This window comes from Platichthys flesus, chromosome 4 (genome assembly GCF_949316205.1).
Source record: "Platichthys flesus chromosome 4, fPlaFle2.1, whole genome shotgun sequence".
Taxonomy (NCBI): domain Eukaryota; kingdom Metazoa; phylum Chordata; class Actinopteri; order Pleuronectiformes; family Pleuronectidae; genus Platichthys; species Platichthys flesus.
The window spans coordinates 20,198,343-20,217,315 of NC_084948.1; the positions used below are offsets into that span (position 1 = coordinate 20,198,343).

Below are 18,973 nucleotides of genomic sequence, written 5' to 3' on the forward strand. Positions count from 1 at the left end.
GTGTGTGAAATTAAACAGAGTAGATCGCCATTTCCCCTGCTCCGTGGTGCTCTGCTATCTTCCATAGCGCTTTGGCGGCGGCTGGAGGCGGAGGAGGTGCAGCGGCGGCAGCGACTGGCGGAGCGGCGGAGGACGGCAGGCGGGGAGGGGAGACGCAGGGATCCGGTGTTGCCACATCGGGATGAGAGCGAGACGCGGGGCCGGGTCGGATGAGTCAGCGAGTGGACCGAGCGGCCGCTGCAGCCCCGAAATCTGAATGAACCACGGCGGAAACAGCGGCGCCAGAAGGAGGAAAGAAACCGAGGCTTTTTTGTGACTGTTGTTAGTTTCCGGTTCTCTTATTCCTCCGCTGACAGACACGCAGGCTAGTTCTGCTCCTAACGGGGGGGAGAAGGTGGTGGTCCGGCCAGGCTACTACTACTGCTGCTGCTGCTGCTGCTGCTGTGGAGGAGGAGGAGTAGGAGGAGGTTTCCCGTTTTCTGATTCCCTTCCGAGGGTCACGTTTAAAAGATCGAGGCGGGGGAGACTCGGCTGTACGTTTTTTTTATTTTTAAAAAGTCTTTTGTTGGCACCGAGCGAGAGACGACGCGAAGATGTCGGGACAGAGCATTACGGACCGGATCACCGCAGCCCAGCACAGTGTAACGGGATCCGCGGTGTCGAAAACGGTGTGCAAGGCCACCACACACGAGATAATGGGGCCGAAAAAGAAGCATTTGGACTGTGAGTATCCTCCACGCGGGGAACAAGGGGGTCGCCGGGGGGAAATCACGACAGGTTCCTGCTGCTCCTTCATTGAAACACACAACAGGCTGAGTTATGGCGACGGTGGAAGCTACTAGGCCGCAAAGCCTCAGGACAGGCTACATGCTAGTGGCTGCTCATGTCAGGGAGATTATATTGTTTTTAACATCCAGGACAGGCCTTGTTGACACAGCTACACGCACTGAGGAAGGCTTAACGCACCGTACATTCTTTATTAATGGTTATAGTTGTTATTTTGTGTGGTTTTGTCCCCAGTTGGGGCCAAACTAGCCTGTCTGGCTGTCTGGTTTTGTCCAGTCCACCCTCTTGTCTGTCTTCCCCCCTTCATAGTCACTCTCTGACTTCCAGCTTGACTACACACATTTTATAAGGACATTTACACCACTAGGCCCTGATCCATCAACATTTACTGGGATGCTTTCAATCCAGTCCCCACCTTGGTGGTGCACCTGCAAGCCGGGGCAAGTGTCTGTCCTCAGCCCAGCTCCCCTGCCCCTCACTGTGGGGATGGTTATGTGATACCTACTGCTGTTTCACCTGGAGGGGTCATGGTGCTCCAGAGAACACATCAAGGGCCACAAAGAGGGAGGATTATGGGTATGAGGGTATGAAACAGCTCCATCCATACACTGACGTAAGCACGAGGGCTTAAATCCCCATCTGATGCACTCATACTGAGAGAAAGTCAGTGTCTGGCTCTACTTAGAGATGCAGTGGTGGATTCTCTTCATATCGATCCGCACTTGGAAATGCATGATGGCAGTAATGAAAGCGGGTTTTATGAAGGTTCTGCATCATCTGCACAAGTCGAGTAACGGTTCCAGGAAAAAGAGGGGTTTACTCTGCCCTCGGGCTTTTGTTAATGGTCCGTGTGAGGGATTACAACCAACACTGTGATTCTTTTTTTGGGGGCTGCTTGTGGTGATGTTGAAGTTGCAGGCTCCGCACCTGTTGTGCTCCTCCGGTGGCTCCCCTGAGGTGAGATGAGTGGAAGCCACTCCGGCAGAGTGACACCCCCAGTTGGCTCATCCTGGAGACTGAGGTGTCTCGGCCTCCCAGCTCACATACAGTGACACATGCCAGGTCCTCTGGTTTCATGTTGCAGCATCAGGGAGGCTTCCTGGCTGGAGTGACGGGCAGGACGGGGGCAGCAAGTTTGCTTTCTAAGTTTAGCTGGAATCTTTTAGTGTTTTTTTCTCCACGACCCATTCTGACGCAACAGGAGTGGTTATTTGTACATTGTTCCGTAGTATTATCTTGCTGTATTTGTATGTATTTATAAAAGAGAGGACGATACTGTGAATACAGGAAGGCAGAGGGAAAGGTCAGGTGCCTCCATTTCATAGAAAGAATCAGGACTGCAACGCTCTTTCATGTTGTTTTCATTATCTTGTTGCCTCACTTTGAGAAATATGTATATACATTTTTCTATAAAAACCTTTTTTATTTCAGTTAACAGTAGAAAAGAATGTCCTCAAGTGTACGTCTGTTTGAGTACAAGCAGTTACACGATAAAGTTATCTAAAAATACTTTAAAATGGGGAAACTTCTTAGTAAAAGAAGGAACTATGAAAATTGAGCCGACAATATTATTACTTACTATTAATTACTAAGTAAATAAGTTAAGTTTACGTATTAAGACTAAAATAAACATGTTGAAAGTGTAAAACACAATGATGGAGAAGTAAAACCAACTCATACATTTAATTTAAAACAAAACGCATCTAGAAAATACTGTATTGGTCAAGCAGAAACGTGAATGACAATATGATCAAACTACAACATGTCACCATGTTGTCTCCAAATTTATTTTTGTATGTGTTAATTAATCACAGTGACAAAACAACCAAAAGAAAGAAAATAAATAACATTTTCAGAGCAAATTCTTAACTGAGAAATATACCTCAAGGATTTCCTGCATTGAGTCACATGAGGAAATAGAGTTGTTAAACAGAAGTGCACACATGAGTCATAAACACACACAAGAGTTGAGATGCTGACAACGGTTTGTCCCTCGTCAACACTATCTTATGTTTACTGTGGCTGTTACATGATTTAACAACCCTCCTGCCCCACCCCAGCTTATACCTCCTCTTCCTCCTCCCCCCTGCTTTTGTCCTCCTCCCTCCATCGTTGTCTTCCCTTGGAAGTTCAGCCACTCATGCTGCCGCTGCTCTGGAAGGTTATCCTGTCCTACTTAGAGCCCCCCCGCCTTTTGAAAAGTCAAATATAGGACAGAAAGGGACGCCCAATTACCCCGTCTGTCTGATCACTGCTGTGAATGGCAGGGTCATTAGGGGGCTGATGTGCTCGACCGCTTTGACGAACATCATCCGACCAGCACATGGATGAACGTATGAGCTGAGGAAGTTTGCTAGAACATGAGTGGACATCATCGTCTTGCTCTGCACCTCATGTCTGGCTGTTGCAAGGATGTTTTGTTGAATGTTACTGATTACAATGGCCAGGATCAGTTCATGTTGATTTCAATTAATAAGTTTGATGAAAATGTTGTTGACTTCTTGTTCAGACGATAAAATATCGCAAACAGAAAAGATTGCCATCACGCCTTCCAGAGCCAGGGCTCCAAATACCGTTGAACATTTTTAGGTATTGACTGTAAATATTTATGGATGACGTGTTTCCACTTCCTCCTGTTTAGGGAAATGAAGCTAAATTATCCCGGATACAGGTGCCACCATTTTGTGCTTTTGACGTCATTTGAAAGCGAAGTCTGCGCAGTAGTGATTTCTGTCAAGTATGAACTTTCACCCCTTTTTTAAAGGTTCATATAAAACATGAACATACAAAAATGTATTTGATGGCTTTAGTTTGGTCCATATCCTATCTACTTAAATGGAAATGACTAAATGTCAGTTTTTTTTTACAGAATATTTAAATTTGTGGCATTTGTGCTTGAAAAATATCTTAAGCAATAACTATGCTATCAAAACAGTTGCAGAACGATTTCAGCTCCGAATTAGTGAAGTTTAAAGTTTTCCATTGAATGGATTTCGTCATGTGTTGCATTACATCAAAGTATGAGAATCAATTTTTAAAAGTAGTTGAAACAGGCTATTCCATTCAGCATCTCCAGCTTTATTTTGATGGAACACTGCTTTGAAAAACACACTAATGAGAAGTAGTCTGCGAATAACAAACAATCAACTCCATGTATGTGACCTGCTGCCGTGCACTTAAGCATGATTCATATCAGAGACAGTTTGTTCTCTTAAAACTGAACAATAGTAGCAGCAGCAGCGGCAGGTGTTTATCTGCTCAGCAGCTCAACATGAAGCCTGTCTGAGTGACTGTGAATTCACAGTGTGTTACGTTATCCATGTCTGATAATGAAAATAATTCTCTGACAGTTTAAAATGTTATGAATAGAAGATTCATCAGACGTATCAGCAAGCTCTGTTAGTCAGTGGGACACCAGCTCAGTCCAAACCAATTATACAGACAAATATGTGACATAAAGATCAGATTTGATAAAACCCATCAACGTCTATTATATGTTTGATCAAGGCAGCATAATATGACTTGATTTATTAGTAATCTACTGTCTTTATTGATTTTCTTGATACTATTTCAACCTCATGATTTCATGTATTGGCCCCTCTTTCTTTCAGACTTGATCCACTGCACCAACGAGATGAACGTGAACATTCCACAGCTGGCCGACTCGCTGTTTGAGCGGACCACCAACACCAGCTGGGTGGTCGTATTCAAGTCACTTATCACCACACACCACCTCATGGTCTATGGCAACGAGGTGAGGCTTCAGACACTCTGACACAAGCAGCTAGACGTATAACAAACAATCAGACATGACAAGAAAAGTTGAATAATGTAACGGCAGAGTATGTGACCTTAAAACAAGTATAATTAATGCATTGGTCTTATTTTAAGTAACAAATGTCTCCCTCATGCAGCGTTTCGTCCAGTACTTGGCTTCAAGGAATACACTTTTCAACCTCAGTAATTTTTTGGATAAAAGTGGGTTACAAGGTAACAATTTTGATTCTGTTTGTTGTGGTTTTCAGTGCTGATTTCTAATTTTACCATTTTATAAAGAAATTGTTCTTTCAAATCGTAAAAGCTCCATCTGCATTTTTCTTGCCAGGCTATGACATGTCCACATTTATCAGGAGGTACAGTCGATACCTGAACGAGAAAGCTGTTTCATACAGACAGGTTGCCTTTGACTTCACAAAAGTAAAACGCGGGTAAGGACTTCTATCGTCAATTTATCGTACATTTTGCAATTCGCTGGTGACCTAGGCAGGTTGTGACATGCGTTTAACTTAAAACTAATGATAATTTGTGAGTAATGGCAATATCTTTGGGTTTTGGAATACGGGTCGCATGAAATAAGCCATGTGACATTGGGTTGTGGAAAATTACAAAGCATGTTTTTCCCATCGAAAAATCAAAACAAAAAAAAACCATTTGATTGACGAAATCGATGATAGATTATTCTGTAAACATCTGTAGCTGCAGTGATACAGTCAGCGTTAGTCTGTTTGTTGTCCTGCATTGAGAGCTGCACTGTTTGCCTCTCTCTCCTCTGAATCTCCATGTGTCCACACAGAGTGGACGGTGTTATGAGGATGATGAATACAGAGAAGCTGCTCAAGACTATCCCAATAATTCAGAACCAGATGGATGCCCTCCTTGATTTCAATGTGAGTTTGAGGGTAAGCGGCCATATTACTGAGGCTGCTGCAAACAATCTCATTATCTGATTTCACAAACACAGGCTTTTTATTTTGTCATGTCAACATTTAGACAAATATCTTGACTGATTTCCCTCAGGTTAACGCCAACGAGCTGACTAATGGAGTCATCAATGCAGCCTTCATGCTCCTCTTTAAAGACTCCATCCGGCTCTTTGCTGCTTACAATGAAGGCATCATCAACCTGCTTGGTAAGACCTTCAATGATCACTGTGATTTAAACCGTCTCTGTCTCCTCTGGTTAATTTTGTCCTGATATTCTTCTCTGTCCATTTTAAATTAATTAAAATCTTTGTCTCCAAACAGAGAAATATTTTGACATGAAGAAGATTCAGTGTAAAGAAGGTTTGGACATTTACAAGAAGTTTCTCACCCGAATGACCCGGATATCAGAGTTCCTCAAAGTAGCAGAGGTAATTTCCACTTAATATTTCTGGTTTTGGGTTGTCCTGTCATCTTTTCCATTCTTTTGAACATATCTCAATAGCGCCTGGAAGGAATTTCTTCAAATTGTTTGCATGAACTTAAAGATGAACTGATTAGATTTAAGTGTCTTAACGTAAAAGGTTAACATCATGGTGGCCTCATATTCCTGTGAGTATGATATATCAGAGGGAATTTCCTCTGGCGCAAAAATGATCTGATTAAAGTTTGGTCTAGGTTTTTGCCTCGTCACTGCTTTATCCTAAGAACCCCTCGAGAGAATCGTTTTAAATCTGGCACAAACTTTCACTTAGACTGAAAGGTCTAAGGTGCAAGGTCAAAGCGGCTCACATAACATGTTTTAGCCTTTTGAACATGATATGTCAAGTCTGCCTTTGGGAATTTCTTCACAGTTTGATCAGTTCTCGCAGAGTAACTGTGACTTCATATGAATTTAGACTGAAACTGCACCGGTTGGCAGAATGTGTACAACTGTGTAGTAGCTGTGCAGTAATAGTTTTACAGATGCTGTTGTGAATGAGATATTTCAGTGATTTCTGTTTAAACGCAGCAAAGACAAAAACTCAACTTTGTTTGTTTTTCTTTCTAACAGCAGGTGGGCATTGATCGAGGTGACATTCCAGACCTTTCACAGGTAAGCAAAGAAATCTGCAGTCCCCAGAATTTTGCCCTCAATAGGAAGTATGTCCTTTCGCTCTTTTTCTTACTTCCAGCTATAACTCCTTTTCTTTTCATCTGCGTTGTCTTTGTCCAGCCAGTTTATATTACATCCAACACAGATATGTTTTTAAAATTAAGACAAGATGCATGATTTCCTTCTCGAGTGCATGTTTGCCAGAGGAGGTGGTCGTCTTCTCCTGTTTCTTCTTCTACTGCTGCTCCTCCTTTTCTTCTTAGCCTTACCCTCTTCTTCTTCTCCTTCTATCTACAGTAAATAAAGGTGTAAAGTCCACACTTAGTGTTTTAAAATTGCAACAAATCTGCAGAGAGACAGTTAGCTGTCACATACAGCTGCACATACTGTTGTGCTGGTCTGTAGGGACCAATTTTACATTAGTGTTTTACCCCTTGAGAGCTCCAGATAAAATGCATCCCCCTCCCTTACTATCACCACCTTTATATTCTGTATTTTCCCTTTATCTTTCCACTTTAGTTCACAGTTTGTGTAAGTACTATCATTTCACTCTTCTTCTATATCCGTGACTTGGCTCAGTGTTGTCTTTTTTGCATGCCTCTGCTTTGAATCTGTCTCCTAACATCGTGGTGAAAAAACAGTTGAAGGACAAAACGCTCGCTGTGGTAAAATCCTTTTCATATTAGTAATCGTAGACTGTTTATAAAGATGGAGCTACTTCCTCCCTCTCTAGGAAAATGAAGCCAAAACATCTCAAACATTGGTGCCGACATCTTGCTTTGTTGTTTTCAATCGAAGCCAGAGGTCCTGCTCAGACTTGGTATTAAAATGCTGATGTGTCTCCTGTGATTGGATCTCACTTCATCGCTCTATATGCAAATAATCATAATCATAATCACTTGTGTTCGTGAAGACCTAATTAAGTTGTTTTAACCAAGTCTGAGTTGACAGATGTGTCCAATGGCAATGTGTGTGTTGGTGAGGGAAGGAGAGCGAGTGGAGTCAGGAGGGAGGAAATGAATGAATCGTGTGCAGCTGTTTAAGAAAAGAAAAAAAAAAAACATTGATCATTATGTGGTGATCAGGGGTCTTTGTATGGACACTGAGAATCACCTGAAGAATCTTTGAGACTGGGGAGGGGGAGGAGCTACGTGGGGTGATCCAGATGTTTTGGCTTCACCTTTGGGCAGCTGTCATGGCAACCACTTTTATATTCGGTCTATGTGTAAGATCCAGTGTAGCTCATCTAATGTGAAATGGCTGCCCTTTTGTGTTTAGACATGACTAATTCAACAACAGCCAGGTTGTTGAAAGTGATGTGGTGCAGTACGTCATCCCACACAGATGTCGCTCTCATCCGAAAGTAGCTTCTCGGCTGGAATGGAGTCATTGATCAGTGGTGGGAGACTGAAGCACAAAGCTGCTAGTTCTCCTTTTGTGGAGCAAAACAAAACAACCGGACGAAAGACATGAATTTGACACCAGGGATTTTTGGCAGCAGTGTTTTCTGCTGTATCTTGGTTGCCCACCACTGTCCATTTTGGTCTTGATGTCCATAAAGACTGCGTTTTCTGAGTCTCAGGAACTCGCTGATTTATGTTTTCTGTCCGGACAGGCTCCCAGTAGCCTCCTCGAAGCTCTGGAGCAGCACTTGGCCTCTTTAGAGGGCAAGAAAGTCAAAGACTCCACCGCAGCCAGCAGGTTCGTTAATCACTATTTCTGAATCCCTCTCATATTCTTCCCTGAGTCTCAGGCTCTGTCTTTTGTTACTATCTATATTGCTGTATGATATGAAGTGTTATTAGATCAGTAAGAGCTTTGCCTGTGCTGCATCGAGTGTGAATTTGTTTTTGCCCTGCAGGGCCAGCACTCTATCAAACGCAGTGTCATCGCTCGCCAGCACGGGGATGTCATTCACTAAAGTGGACGAGCGGGAGAAGCAGGCAGCTCTCGAAGAGGAACAGTCTCGACTCAAAGCTCTGAAGGTCAGCGTTCAATAGAAAAAAAAAAAAGCATTTAAAAAGTTTAATTTAGATTTAAGAAACATGTTGCCTGTATATTTAATCTCGACTTCCTTACTTAGGAACAAAGGCTTAAAGAGCTCTCCAAGAGGCCGTCCTTTGCCACCACTGATACGTCGCCTATCTCCACCACTGGGGGCACAATCAGCACAGCAGCAGCCATGGACCTCTTCTCTACACCCGGCTGCTCAAATGGGTACATCTTACTTTTACTAAATGCCCAATGTCCACTTCTTTTGATCTATTTCCATTTAAGCAGCTTTAAGATTATTTTCTATGTCGTAGGACCTAGTAGTTTAGTCTGACAGTCATTCAGAATAAGCAATTTAAGGATTTCAGCTTGAGCTCGGAAATCACGACACTGTTTCCTGATATTTTATAGACTCAGATGGTTAGTTGTTTGATACTCCCACAAATTTGATAAACTTTATTTTAAACACAAACTCCTGTGATTTTCTGTTTATGTCCCTTTCTCCTCTGTCTCAACAATTAAGAATAAGAAAGAAGGAATAACGTTTGTAATGACAAGTTCTGCAAATCTGATTAAATACACTACATGTCTACTGAAAAGGAAAGCCTTCATTTTGACCATGACTTGTGCACTAATAGGAGTATGTCAAATTTATTTTTGACCTTTTTTAAATGTGTTCTGTCTGCAGAGCCGTGAAGATGGAGAGTGACCTGTTTGACCTGCAGTCGACCTTCCAGCCCTCCATGCAGTCCGCTTCAACAGGACATCCGGTGGCCACAGCATGGGCAGGTGAGCAGCAGCTTCTGCTTCAGCTCCTGTGGTTTCTGCTCTGCATGCTCTCCTACTCTTGTTGTTGTCTGACTCTGACTGACGCCCACCTCTTCCTCTCCACTCTCTTCTGTCTTTTTCTTCTTATCTTTGTCTCTTTGCTCCGCCTGCCTAGATCCTTTCACCTCTGCTGAAGCTGGAGATGATTCCATGCCAAACCTCAACCCTTTCCTCTCAAAACTCGTTGTCGATGCCTCTCACTTGCCTGTCGTGTCTTCAGACGGTGTTAGCTTTTCCTCTATGACATCTGGTCATGAAATGTTTGGTGGTAATGACTCATTTTTGTTTCTCTCCCTAACGTCTCGTCACTCTCGTTCATTTCCCTGTAGTCGCGTATGCTCCTGTTTAGTTTGCATGTTTCTGTGCCGCTGTAGTGTAAATGTTGATTATCTGTCTTTGCACAAATTATCCTTTTTTTAACCTTTTTATAGTAAAAACAAACCGTATCTCCTCTCCTCCATGCCCCACTGTACCCTAAGCCCATGTTGCTTTACAGTGATTCTTCATCCTCTCTTTCAATGAACAGTTTGGTGTTGTACTGTAAAGACAAATAGCATTTTTAATGTGAAACCTGTTTTTCTTTTACCAACACTATCTTTGATTCTCCAGATCGTTACAATCCCTTTACTGACACAAACTCAACCGTTTCAACCAATTACAAACGCACAGTGCGGATAGAAACCTCCGTCTCAGGTACTATGATGGCTCACCATCGCAGCCTATGTTTACCGAACCCTGGTAAACATAGCGTCCATGAGAAAATCCCCAACGACCATTATTTTTGATCATAGAAATGTTGACATAAACTAAGATTAATGGAACAGTTTGACATTTTTGGGGAAATACTGCTTTGATTAATTGATACCACTCTGATGTCTTGTGGAAATACTTTGTATGGCTCTGTCCAAAGGTAAAAGAATTTTTTTCCTACCAGCACCTAAAGCTTGGTAATTATAGCCCTTTGTTTTATAAACTAACTGTAGAAGTACAAAAATAACATGCTCCAGTAGAACAGTGGGTTGTGCACAGGATCAGAGTACAAATAAAGATGGACGATGAGTCTCTACTTCCTCCCACCATCCTGAAATGGAGCAGCAATATCCTGGATACAATCACTGCAAACATTTGTAACCAGAGTTTGTGCAGCTGTGATTGGGGGAGTTATTTCCGGTAGCAATGACCCATTGATACACCCGATAGTCTCAGCTGTCAGTGATGGCATTCTACCCCGTTTTTATAGCATTAAATAACTAATTAAAACCGAATGTACTGTAAAAAAAAAAATACTTAAACCAACATCAGTGGGATTTGATCTACCTAAAATGACAGAAACATCATACAAAACTGACACCTCATTGTGATGCTATCCTGTCCAACAGCAGAGTCCTCCTTCCAATCAAATGATTCCCAGTGCACAAATGGCCTCAACACAGAGTTACTGTGTTTTTGACGACAAGCCTTAAAATGTATGGATCTTAAGGATCTCACTACTCCACCAGTGCACCTCATGCATTTTAACACAGGACTGTTTTCCCATTATTTCTACTTCACCTAGCTTCAGGTTTATTTCACTGACAGCCCAGTGGTATCAATAAATACTTTTTTGGCAAGTAAGCTAATACGAGTATGTCCCAAAATGTTATGTTCCCAAATGTTCCTAAAGTATCCTTGCCTCAGGATAACTACAAGTTTAACTACAAGCACTATTTTATCATTTTACAACTCTTCAACTGTGTTAAACATTAACTATTTAAGAGCTACAAAAGTTGTATATTTTAGTTTGCTTCTTCCTACCTGTCATTTCCAACCTGTCTCTCTGGCCTGGCCTTGAAATAGCGTCTCCTTTTGCTCTCTTTCTTCCTCTCTTCTTTCTCTTCGTTGTCTTCCTCTTCCTGCTTCCTGTGGCCTGTCAGACTCCTTCTGTGGTCCAGTGTCCATTGCCCAGCACCTCCCACACCAGGCTCCCTTCCCCTCTGAGCCCTCTACTGTAGCAGGTCTATTCAGAGGTAGAGTGAAGCACATTCAGCTGTAGATCAATACTTCTGTAGAGATGCTTGTGGCATTCAGCAGAAGCATCAACGCCGGCTATATAGACTCTGTACCAACACAGGCCAGTGCAGAAACTACTTAGCAGTGATTGCTTTCCAGTAATTTCACATTTTGTGATTCTTTTACTGCATCTGACCTTTTTCCTCTTCTCTTGTGCAGGATATTCAACGCCACAGCAGCCAGCAGGGGGACTCCAAGTGGACTTTGAGTCAGTTTTTGGAGCCAAAGCCTCAGGCAGCAACAGTGTCATTTCTGATGGTGAGGATTTACATAATAAGTGCACATGGAATACCTGCCCCAGAAGGTATATACCTCTAGATTCTACCTCTGCCAAGGATTTTGTGTTTTCACTCCTGTACATTTGTTGGTTGGTTTGTGACCACATTTAAACCTAAACTATTATGTTTGGTTGGCAGTTTTTTTTTTTATAGAGCATTAATAACAACAACTACTAATAACAATTTTATTGTTTAGACAGCTGGAGCTATTTATTTATTTATCCATCCAAAGGCCAAAGATCCTCTGTTTACTATCGTTTACTAGGAAAAAATAACAGCAAATCTCAGAATCAGCAAACATTACTCATGTTTGAAAAATGACCAACATAATTTTTCAGTTAAAAAAAAGGGTTCACAATTAGCTTTCTGTCAGTTAATGATTCATCGTGGCTCTAATTGTCTTGTCAGATATTACCGGGGGCATCCTGAAACCGACCCTGGCCGGTTCCAACCAGCTGTGCAGTCAGCAGCCAGATAGGCTGGTGTCAGACGACCTTGACTCCTCCCTGGCTAACCTTGTCGGCAGTGAGTTTGCTGCTCTGCTCTAAGCTGCACTTATTAACACGTGTTCATTAAGGGTGAAAAAAACCACGACATTCAACACCTCCTGTTTGAATTTTCTTTTCAGACCTTGGCATTGGAAACGGCTCAATGAAGAAGTAAGTGGTGGATCAACACTCGGTGTTCAGAAACTGAAGCAGCATCTCTGTGTTTTCAGGCCTCTCACACGCTGGTGCTAACATCATCTGTGTTAATTTGCAGTGACATCCACTGGAGCCAGCCAGGAGAGAGGAGGATGACCGGTGGCAACAACTGGCAGCCAAAGGCGGCACCATCCATGACCTGGAACCCCGTCTCCATGGTGAGGCACACAGTTCTTTCACCCTAGAGCTGTTCTTGTTTCTTGTTGTAATTTCATGCTGTTTTGCACACATTTGTTGTTTTTTTGTGGTCATTTGTGTTATAAATCTATTTGTTGTGTCTCCTTAGCCACAGTCAGTCATGGCCTTCCCTGCCACCACACCCACAGGCATGATGGGATATGGCATGGTCAGTATTTCAGCAGAAATACAGTTTGTGTAGATTGAGTAGCATCGTGGCTCTGTCCACTCTGATTATTAAGCACTTGATACTGACACAGGTCATATGTGGCTGTATTACTACATATGTGAAGGGGGCAACCAGTCAGGGGCTCCGGACCCCACATTGGCCCCAAAACAACATGTTTACTGTGATTCACTTGAGTTTTGGCCGAACAATCCAAACTCTGGTCCAAGTTTTTTACCTGTCTTCATCAGTGGATAGAGTGTCTGTGCAGTTGTTATGGAGAAGCTGTTATTATTTCGATTCATTTCTTGCAGTACAGTTGAAAGCATAATGGGATTGTTGTCCCAAACAATATTTTCAATGTCAAGAATGATCTTACATGTTAGTAAGGAAAATATAATTAAGAATATATTGTGCTCATGTTCCATGTATCTGGGGTTTCGGGTCTATAGGTGACAAACGGCAAATTGTTGCCTTGGGACCTCATGATATTTAATTTATGCAGCCAGGATTTATGTTCTTACCTCTTTCTTATCGTTAAGATAACTATTTAAATGCACTTTCAGAATTATGAAATCTCTTAAGTTTTACAAATATCATCAGCACTCTTTTTTTAGAAAATACAATAAGAAACTAATGTTTTTCAATGATTTTCATTTAGCACTGTTGTATTGTTGCTCCATCCATGATTAGATAATTACATCCTGCTAAAGTTTAAGAGACTTCAGTTAATTCAGGGTCAATTCTGGAGCTTGTGACCACACATGAACTTATGAGCTTCATCAGTAGATCAAGTTTGTCAGGTTGTCATGAAATGTCAACATGATTGAGATGTCCTGAACCACTGCGGTGGAGGCAGTACTCAAACATTTTACAAAATAATAGACGAAATGTACAGAAATATACAGGTTAACTTTTCGACTTCAAGTATTTAAAGTAAAAACTAGAAAATGAACCTGAATTTTACTCTGTCATGTGTTTTTGAACCCACACATTTAACAGCTGAACTGAATCACTGAAGAAACTTCTCTGATCTCTGTGTCACTGCAGCCTCCGCAAATGGGCTCTATGGGCATGATGAATCCACCCACCATGATGTACAGCCAGCCTGTGATGAGGCCACCCAACCCCTTTGGCTCTGTGTCCAGTGCTCAGGTGGGTGCACGGCAGACTGACTACTGCACAGAGCCACTGCCCAGTGAAGTCAGTATCTATTTGCGCAATTATCAGGTTGAGTAAATAGGTGTGTCCATTGTGCTGTGGCGTGTTCCCTAGTTAGTCAGTGTGACTACTGCAGCAGATGATGACAGTTTGAACTATGGACCCTTCACTCTCCGGAGCTGAAAGGAACCAAACTGTGAATTATCTTCCTCGTTCTCTGACTCCCTGGTTTTCCCCTAACTACATTTTATTAACCCGTCTTTCCTACATCACAGCTTCTCCAAACTAATCTCAACACCCTGCAGTCTCTGTACTAACTCTCTGACTTCTCCTCTGGTCCTCCTACTTCCTGTATTTCTTCCTGAAATAGCCCTCCGCAGCCTCTAGTCCTTCCAGCCAGAGTCCTCTCCGAGCCCCTGGACAGGACCCGTTTGCACACCTCTCTCTCAAGGATTTCTTGTAGAGCATCTCCTTAGGTACAGCATGCTTGTTGCTTGCGCATGCACCTGCATGCATTGCATGCCCTGTCCTACTGCCCCTTGTTTTTTACATGCTTATATCTTAGTGTTGTGATAAGATGCTCTCTGTATTATTTATGATGCTTTAATTAATCTGGACATTTGCTGCTTGGATTTCTTGCTTGTATTGACGGATGTATCCTCGTTATCATAGCCAGCCTCATTCTGAGCCCTTTGTCTTCCACTGTCATCACATGTTGCTCAACCACGTTTTCTCAAAAGCTTGTGGCCATTGTTGAATTTAACTAAATTTGCCGTTCACTTAGCTGAGCGCCCTAAGTTATTTTCTAATGGGGAAAACCACTGTAGTCTTGTAATATTTTACTTCTGAACAAATGTGTGTAGTAGCTTTGCTAACAGCGATGCAGTGTAGCTGGGCTCAGACAACAAGAGTTTGGGGCAGATTCTGTCCCCCGAGACTCAGAGGACAGATCTGTTCTGGTCGGTACCTGATAATCTGATTAGTGTGAGGTTACGTTGGTACTTTCTAAGCCAACAGAGTGGGGGGGCCGCTGACACTGCTGCCAAGCAACAGTTAACATTCTGAGGCTATTGTTGACAGTGACATAGGTGACAGTTAAAATCTCTCCTGTCAATAGATAACCGGTGATGACCACATCTCGCAAAAGATTTTCACATCCAGACTCATTTAACCTTCTGCTTTTGCTTATTAACAATAGAGAAGTTGCATGCCATTCTCCATTTGTTTACATCTGCTTCCTCGTGAGGTCACGTGAGAGACGTGAGCTGGTGCATCGCTGCCTCTGGACCAATAATCCTATTAAGATCCTGTAGTGTGTGATGTGGCATTATTTCTTAATTTTGTAGTCTGGGTTTGTTTAAAAAAATATTCCCAGATTCTACTCATGTTTGGGAAATCCGTTTCAAAACACCCGGCAGCCCGAGCTCAGCATCAGCCAAACTCCCAATTAACAGTTTCTGATTGTGGATCACTGCATGTAGGTCAATTTGAGACTGAAGACAATTTAAAAAACATCATGACTGTCTGGCAATTTGTGTAGTTACAAGAAGAGGCAGATGTCAGATTTTTTTTTTTTTCAAGCGTATAACGGCCTACAGGTGCTGAATCCAAACCAACAGTTCAATTGGACAGTGTCGTTCTGAGGAGGAGTTACATGCACAGTCAACTGATATATTTTTGAATGTAAACTTTTGCTAACATTTGTCTGTTGCTCCTCTTTCCAGATGCAGTTCATGTAATTTTGAAGAAAAGTGTCTCTCAGAAGATGAAGCAATTAGCAGCAAAGCTTTGTCCTCGTTGCAGTCTAACTCTTCAAAGAAAAACTCCACACACACACACTCACGCACCCAAATGCAGACATGTCAACAACACAATGGTGCAACGACTTGTCACAAACCATGGTAAGCAAGTCCAAGTGATGTTTGGCGATAGCTCACACCCATTAATCTGTAACTTGTCCGAGACGCCGAGTGATGCTGCTGTCTAACCCCCATTAAGAGGATTCTTTATCAATTTTACAGTGTAATCTGTAAAGACAGTGAATGGGTGCTGAGAAACTTTGATGTTATGTATTTGGAAACACTGTGGTTGGATGTAAAGGCTCGATGTTCAGCGGGGGGAGGTGGCGGAGGTGAAGGGAGAGCGCTCCTTCCCTTTCTTGATCCGATCATCAGTCATCCATCCCCTACAGTTAATTAACTGTCACTAAGTAGTGATGCTAATGACGTTTACACCTGTTAAGTTCCTGTCTTTTTTACCGTGTTTACAGTAGACATTCCTTGTGTGTTGTTTGTATTTATTTATGATTATTGGTTTAAGATTGGGGAAAATAATGATAATAATGTAAAATCTACAGTACATTGAACACCTGTGGGAGTGCTTCAGCATTAAACAAGGATCTCTGACTATCATCGAGAGGTAGAGTTAAAAAAAAAAATAGCTATTATATAAATTACACCTATTAAGCGGAATCATAGAGCACTAAATATTCTGAGTTTTGTGTTTTAAGTTTTTTTCTTTTTCTTTTACTAGATGAAAGATTTCACAATCTCCATTGTACTTCAAGTGCAGGGGTTAGAGTATGAGTCGGTAAATGTGATGTAGTCGGTTCTGTGCCTAGGGTTTTTTGCAATGGATCAGTTTCCTGCAACACTTCATCCACGAATCTGAAGCGTCGCACTGGGCGGTGGGCTCCATTTGCTTTAAGCTTGGCATGCCGTTGACTCACTGACCGTATTCAAGGCTGCCTTTACTCTGAATGTGAACGAGTTGTCTTCATGTTGCACACATCTTTCCACACTACAGTTCCTCAGCAGGAGATGGGGAGAGGGCAGGGAATGATGGACTGAGTGTGTCTGCTGGCTGGAGAGCTTGTCGCCACGCCAAGGGGGGGTGGGGGGGAGAAAGAGGGTCACGGATTTGATGTAAATTAATTGTATAAAAAAAGATCCAGAGGAGCGGCTGTGGAGTGGAGGAGCGCTGTTGATCGGCGCTCTATGTATATATAAAAAAAAAACCCTGACTGTTCTTTGAGTGCTAAAGTGAAAGATGTATGAAATATGAAAGCAATTCAATCAAATTTGACTCTACCTAAGTTTGATTCAGGATATTCTCTGCGTTTGTCTCCGCAGATATTTTCTTTATGTAATTAGAACGTGTAGCAGACAATGACTGAAGTCTTTTCTTTCTTTTACAAATAAAGAGCAGCTTCCACAAACTGTCGTGTTCATGGTTTTTCGTAAAGGTGAAAATGTGTATTTGATTGTAGTAGGGAAGTTGTGAGCTGAGGATGGTATTGAAGCTCATGAAGGTTTGGAGTTGCGAAACTTATTTTGAGATTGTATCAAGAGCAGTTTGGTTTCAGCTCTCGCTAATGAATCCTGAACAGGGAACTTGGTTCCTCATAAAGCAAAAGGTTCACTAGTTATTTGAATATATGCAAATTAAGCTGGAATTTTGCATTTTCAAACATCTGAAATAATGCAGGCTGTGAAATGTCAAGACAAAACTCATCCGCAGATCTTATGTCATTTGATATTACGTCATAGTTATATCATATTTTATACAGTTAAAATTAATTTAATCCAAAGAGTGTTCCCTGTTGGTTCCTTTAACGGCCACAAAAACAAAAAATTATGTTTTCAGTTTTTTTTTTTTTATTCACATTTATAACAAATGAAAACTAGTTACATACAAGTATAAGTGAAAAAGGGACAAACACCGAACAGTGGCTCAGAGTCATACATAGTGTCAGAAGTTGGAGTGATAATCTGGAAGACCCAGATAAAGAGGGCAAAACAAATAAATATACATAAAAAAGCAAAATAAAAACAAGAATAAATTAACAAACACCTTTTACCTTCTTTTGGCTCTGGGAGTCTTTTCTCCTGATCCGCCCCCGGGGGTTGTTAATAGTCACCTGAGGTTCACACCCTTTGTTCAAACACTGATATCAACATGTGGAAACTACGGACACCTGCTGGACGCTCCCTGTTATTACAATCACGGACCCCCGACACATGCACACTTTGGCGACGTGTGTCTGATGCACATGTCGGTTCCTCCCTGAGGCCCGCCCTCCTCTTCCTCCTCTCCTCTCCTCTTCCTCCTCTCCTGTCTGGAGTCTCCACCAGCGGCAGCAGCAGGAGCAGCGGATCTGTAGTGGAGGTAAAAACAAACCTTTTATCTGATCTTTATTTATCACTGCAGCAAGACTACAATTAAACAAGTGTCAAAAAAACAACTCAACGAAACCTGAGGACAGTTTTCTCTGAGGCTGCAGAGGAACTGTTGCCAGGAGTGGAAACCAGTCCGGATTTATTTCAGAGTTGCTTATAAAGTTAATCTATCAGTTAATAAGAACAGTTTTCGACCAGATATCACTCATTAACCATCATTTTTGACAAGCTCCTGTCTCCACAGCGATTTTCTAACTTCTTATCATTTAAGCCAGACACATGAACCAGTTCAGTGCGAATCCTCCAAAGCCAAATTCTAATGATTCCGTTTTAATTAAGTTTGCTGAACAGCGAAAAACAACTCGGGAGTAGAGGGAACATCTTCAGTGCTCACTTCTCCTCACTTCAGAGTCTGCAGCTGCACAGGGACCTCACATGTCTTCACTTTACTGTTAAAGGTAAAGTGCTGCATCTTGAATAATAATAATAATATTCATGCAGATAATAAAGAATGCTCAGCCAGACAGTTGGTCTGTCACAAAGAGTTTGTATCATTTGTGCCAGTAAAACCAGTTTCCTTGAATAAACATGGAAATGGAGCAAACAAGAGTCATTTTCATAGTGTCTGGAGAAGTACTGGATCCTGGACTCAACTGAACTGTTTCTGTTTCTTCTTATTGTTTGTTGTTTTGTTATTTAGTGCAAACTTACAGAAAAGCTTCTGGACGGATTACTACCAAACTTGATGGAAGGATGTGTTGTTGGACACATTAAATCCTGGTGTTGATCCAGGATAGTTTCTTTAAGGCTATATAACATGTTGAGATAAATGGTGTATGAGATTTAGTGTAGATCCAA

General features: G+C 42.0%; 1 protein-coding gene across 11 annotated transcripts; it reads left to right on the forward strand.

Moving 5' to 3' along the window:
• Positions 1-17,154, forward strand: picalmb (phosphatidylinositol binding clathrin assembly protein b). 11 transcript variants are annotated; one of them, XM_062385929.1, is made up of 23 exons: positions 1-723; positions 4,398-4,540; positions 4,701-4,776; positions 4,892-4,994; positions 5,360-5,453; positions 5,584-5,695; positions 5,811-5,917; positions 6,541-6,582; positions 8,198-8,283; positions 8,444-8,567; positions 8,666-8,799; positions 9,263-9,363; positions 9,518-9,670; positions 10,012-10,095; positions 11,316-11,408; positions 11,611-11,709; positions 12,138-12,254; positions 12,358-12,388; positions 12,492-12,591; positions 12,720-12,779; positions 13,827-13,979; positions 14,308-14,413; positions 15,662-17,154. In XM_062385929.1, exons 1-22 carry the CDS (start codon positions 594-596, stop codon positions 14,398-14,400), a joined length of 2,235 nt encoding a protein of 744 aa, XP_062241913.1. In that variant the 5' UTR covers positions 1-593; the 3' UTR covers positions 14,401-14,413; positions 15,662-17,154. The 11 variants fall into 11 exon arrangements, with proteins under 11 accessions (XP_062241913.1, XP_062241914.1, XP_062241917.1 ...); XM_062385930.1 differs by having other exon boundaries at positions 2-723; positions 13,827-13,931; XM_062385933.1 differs by lacking the exon at positions 11,316-11,408 and having other exon boundaries at positions 2-723.
• The last annotated feature ends 1,819 nt before the right edge of the window (positions 17,155-18,973 follow it).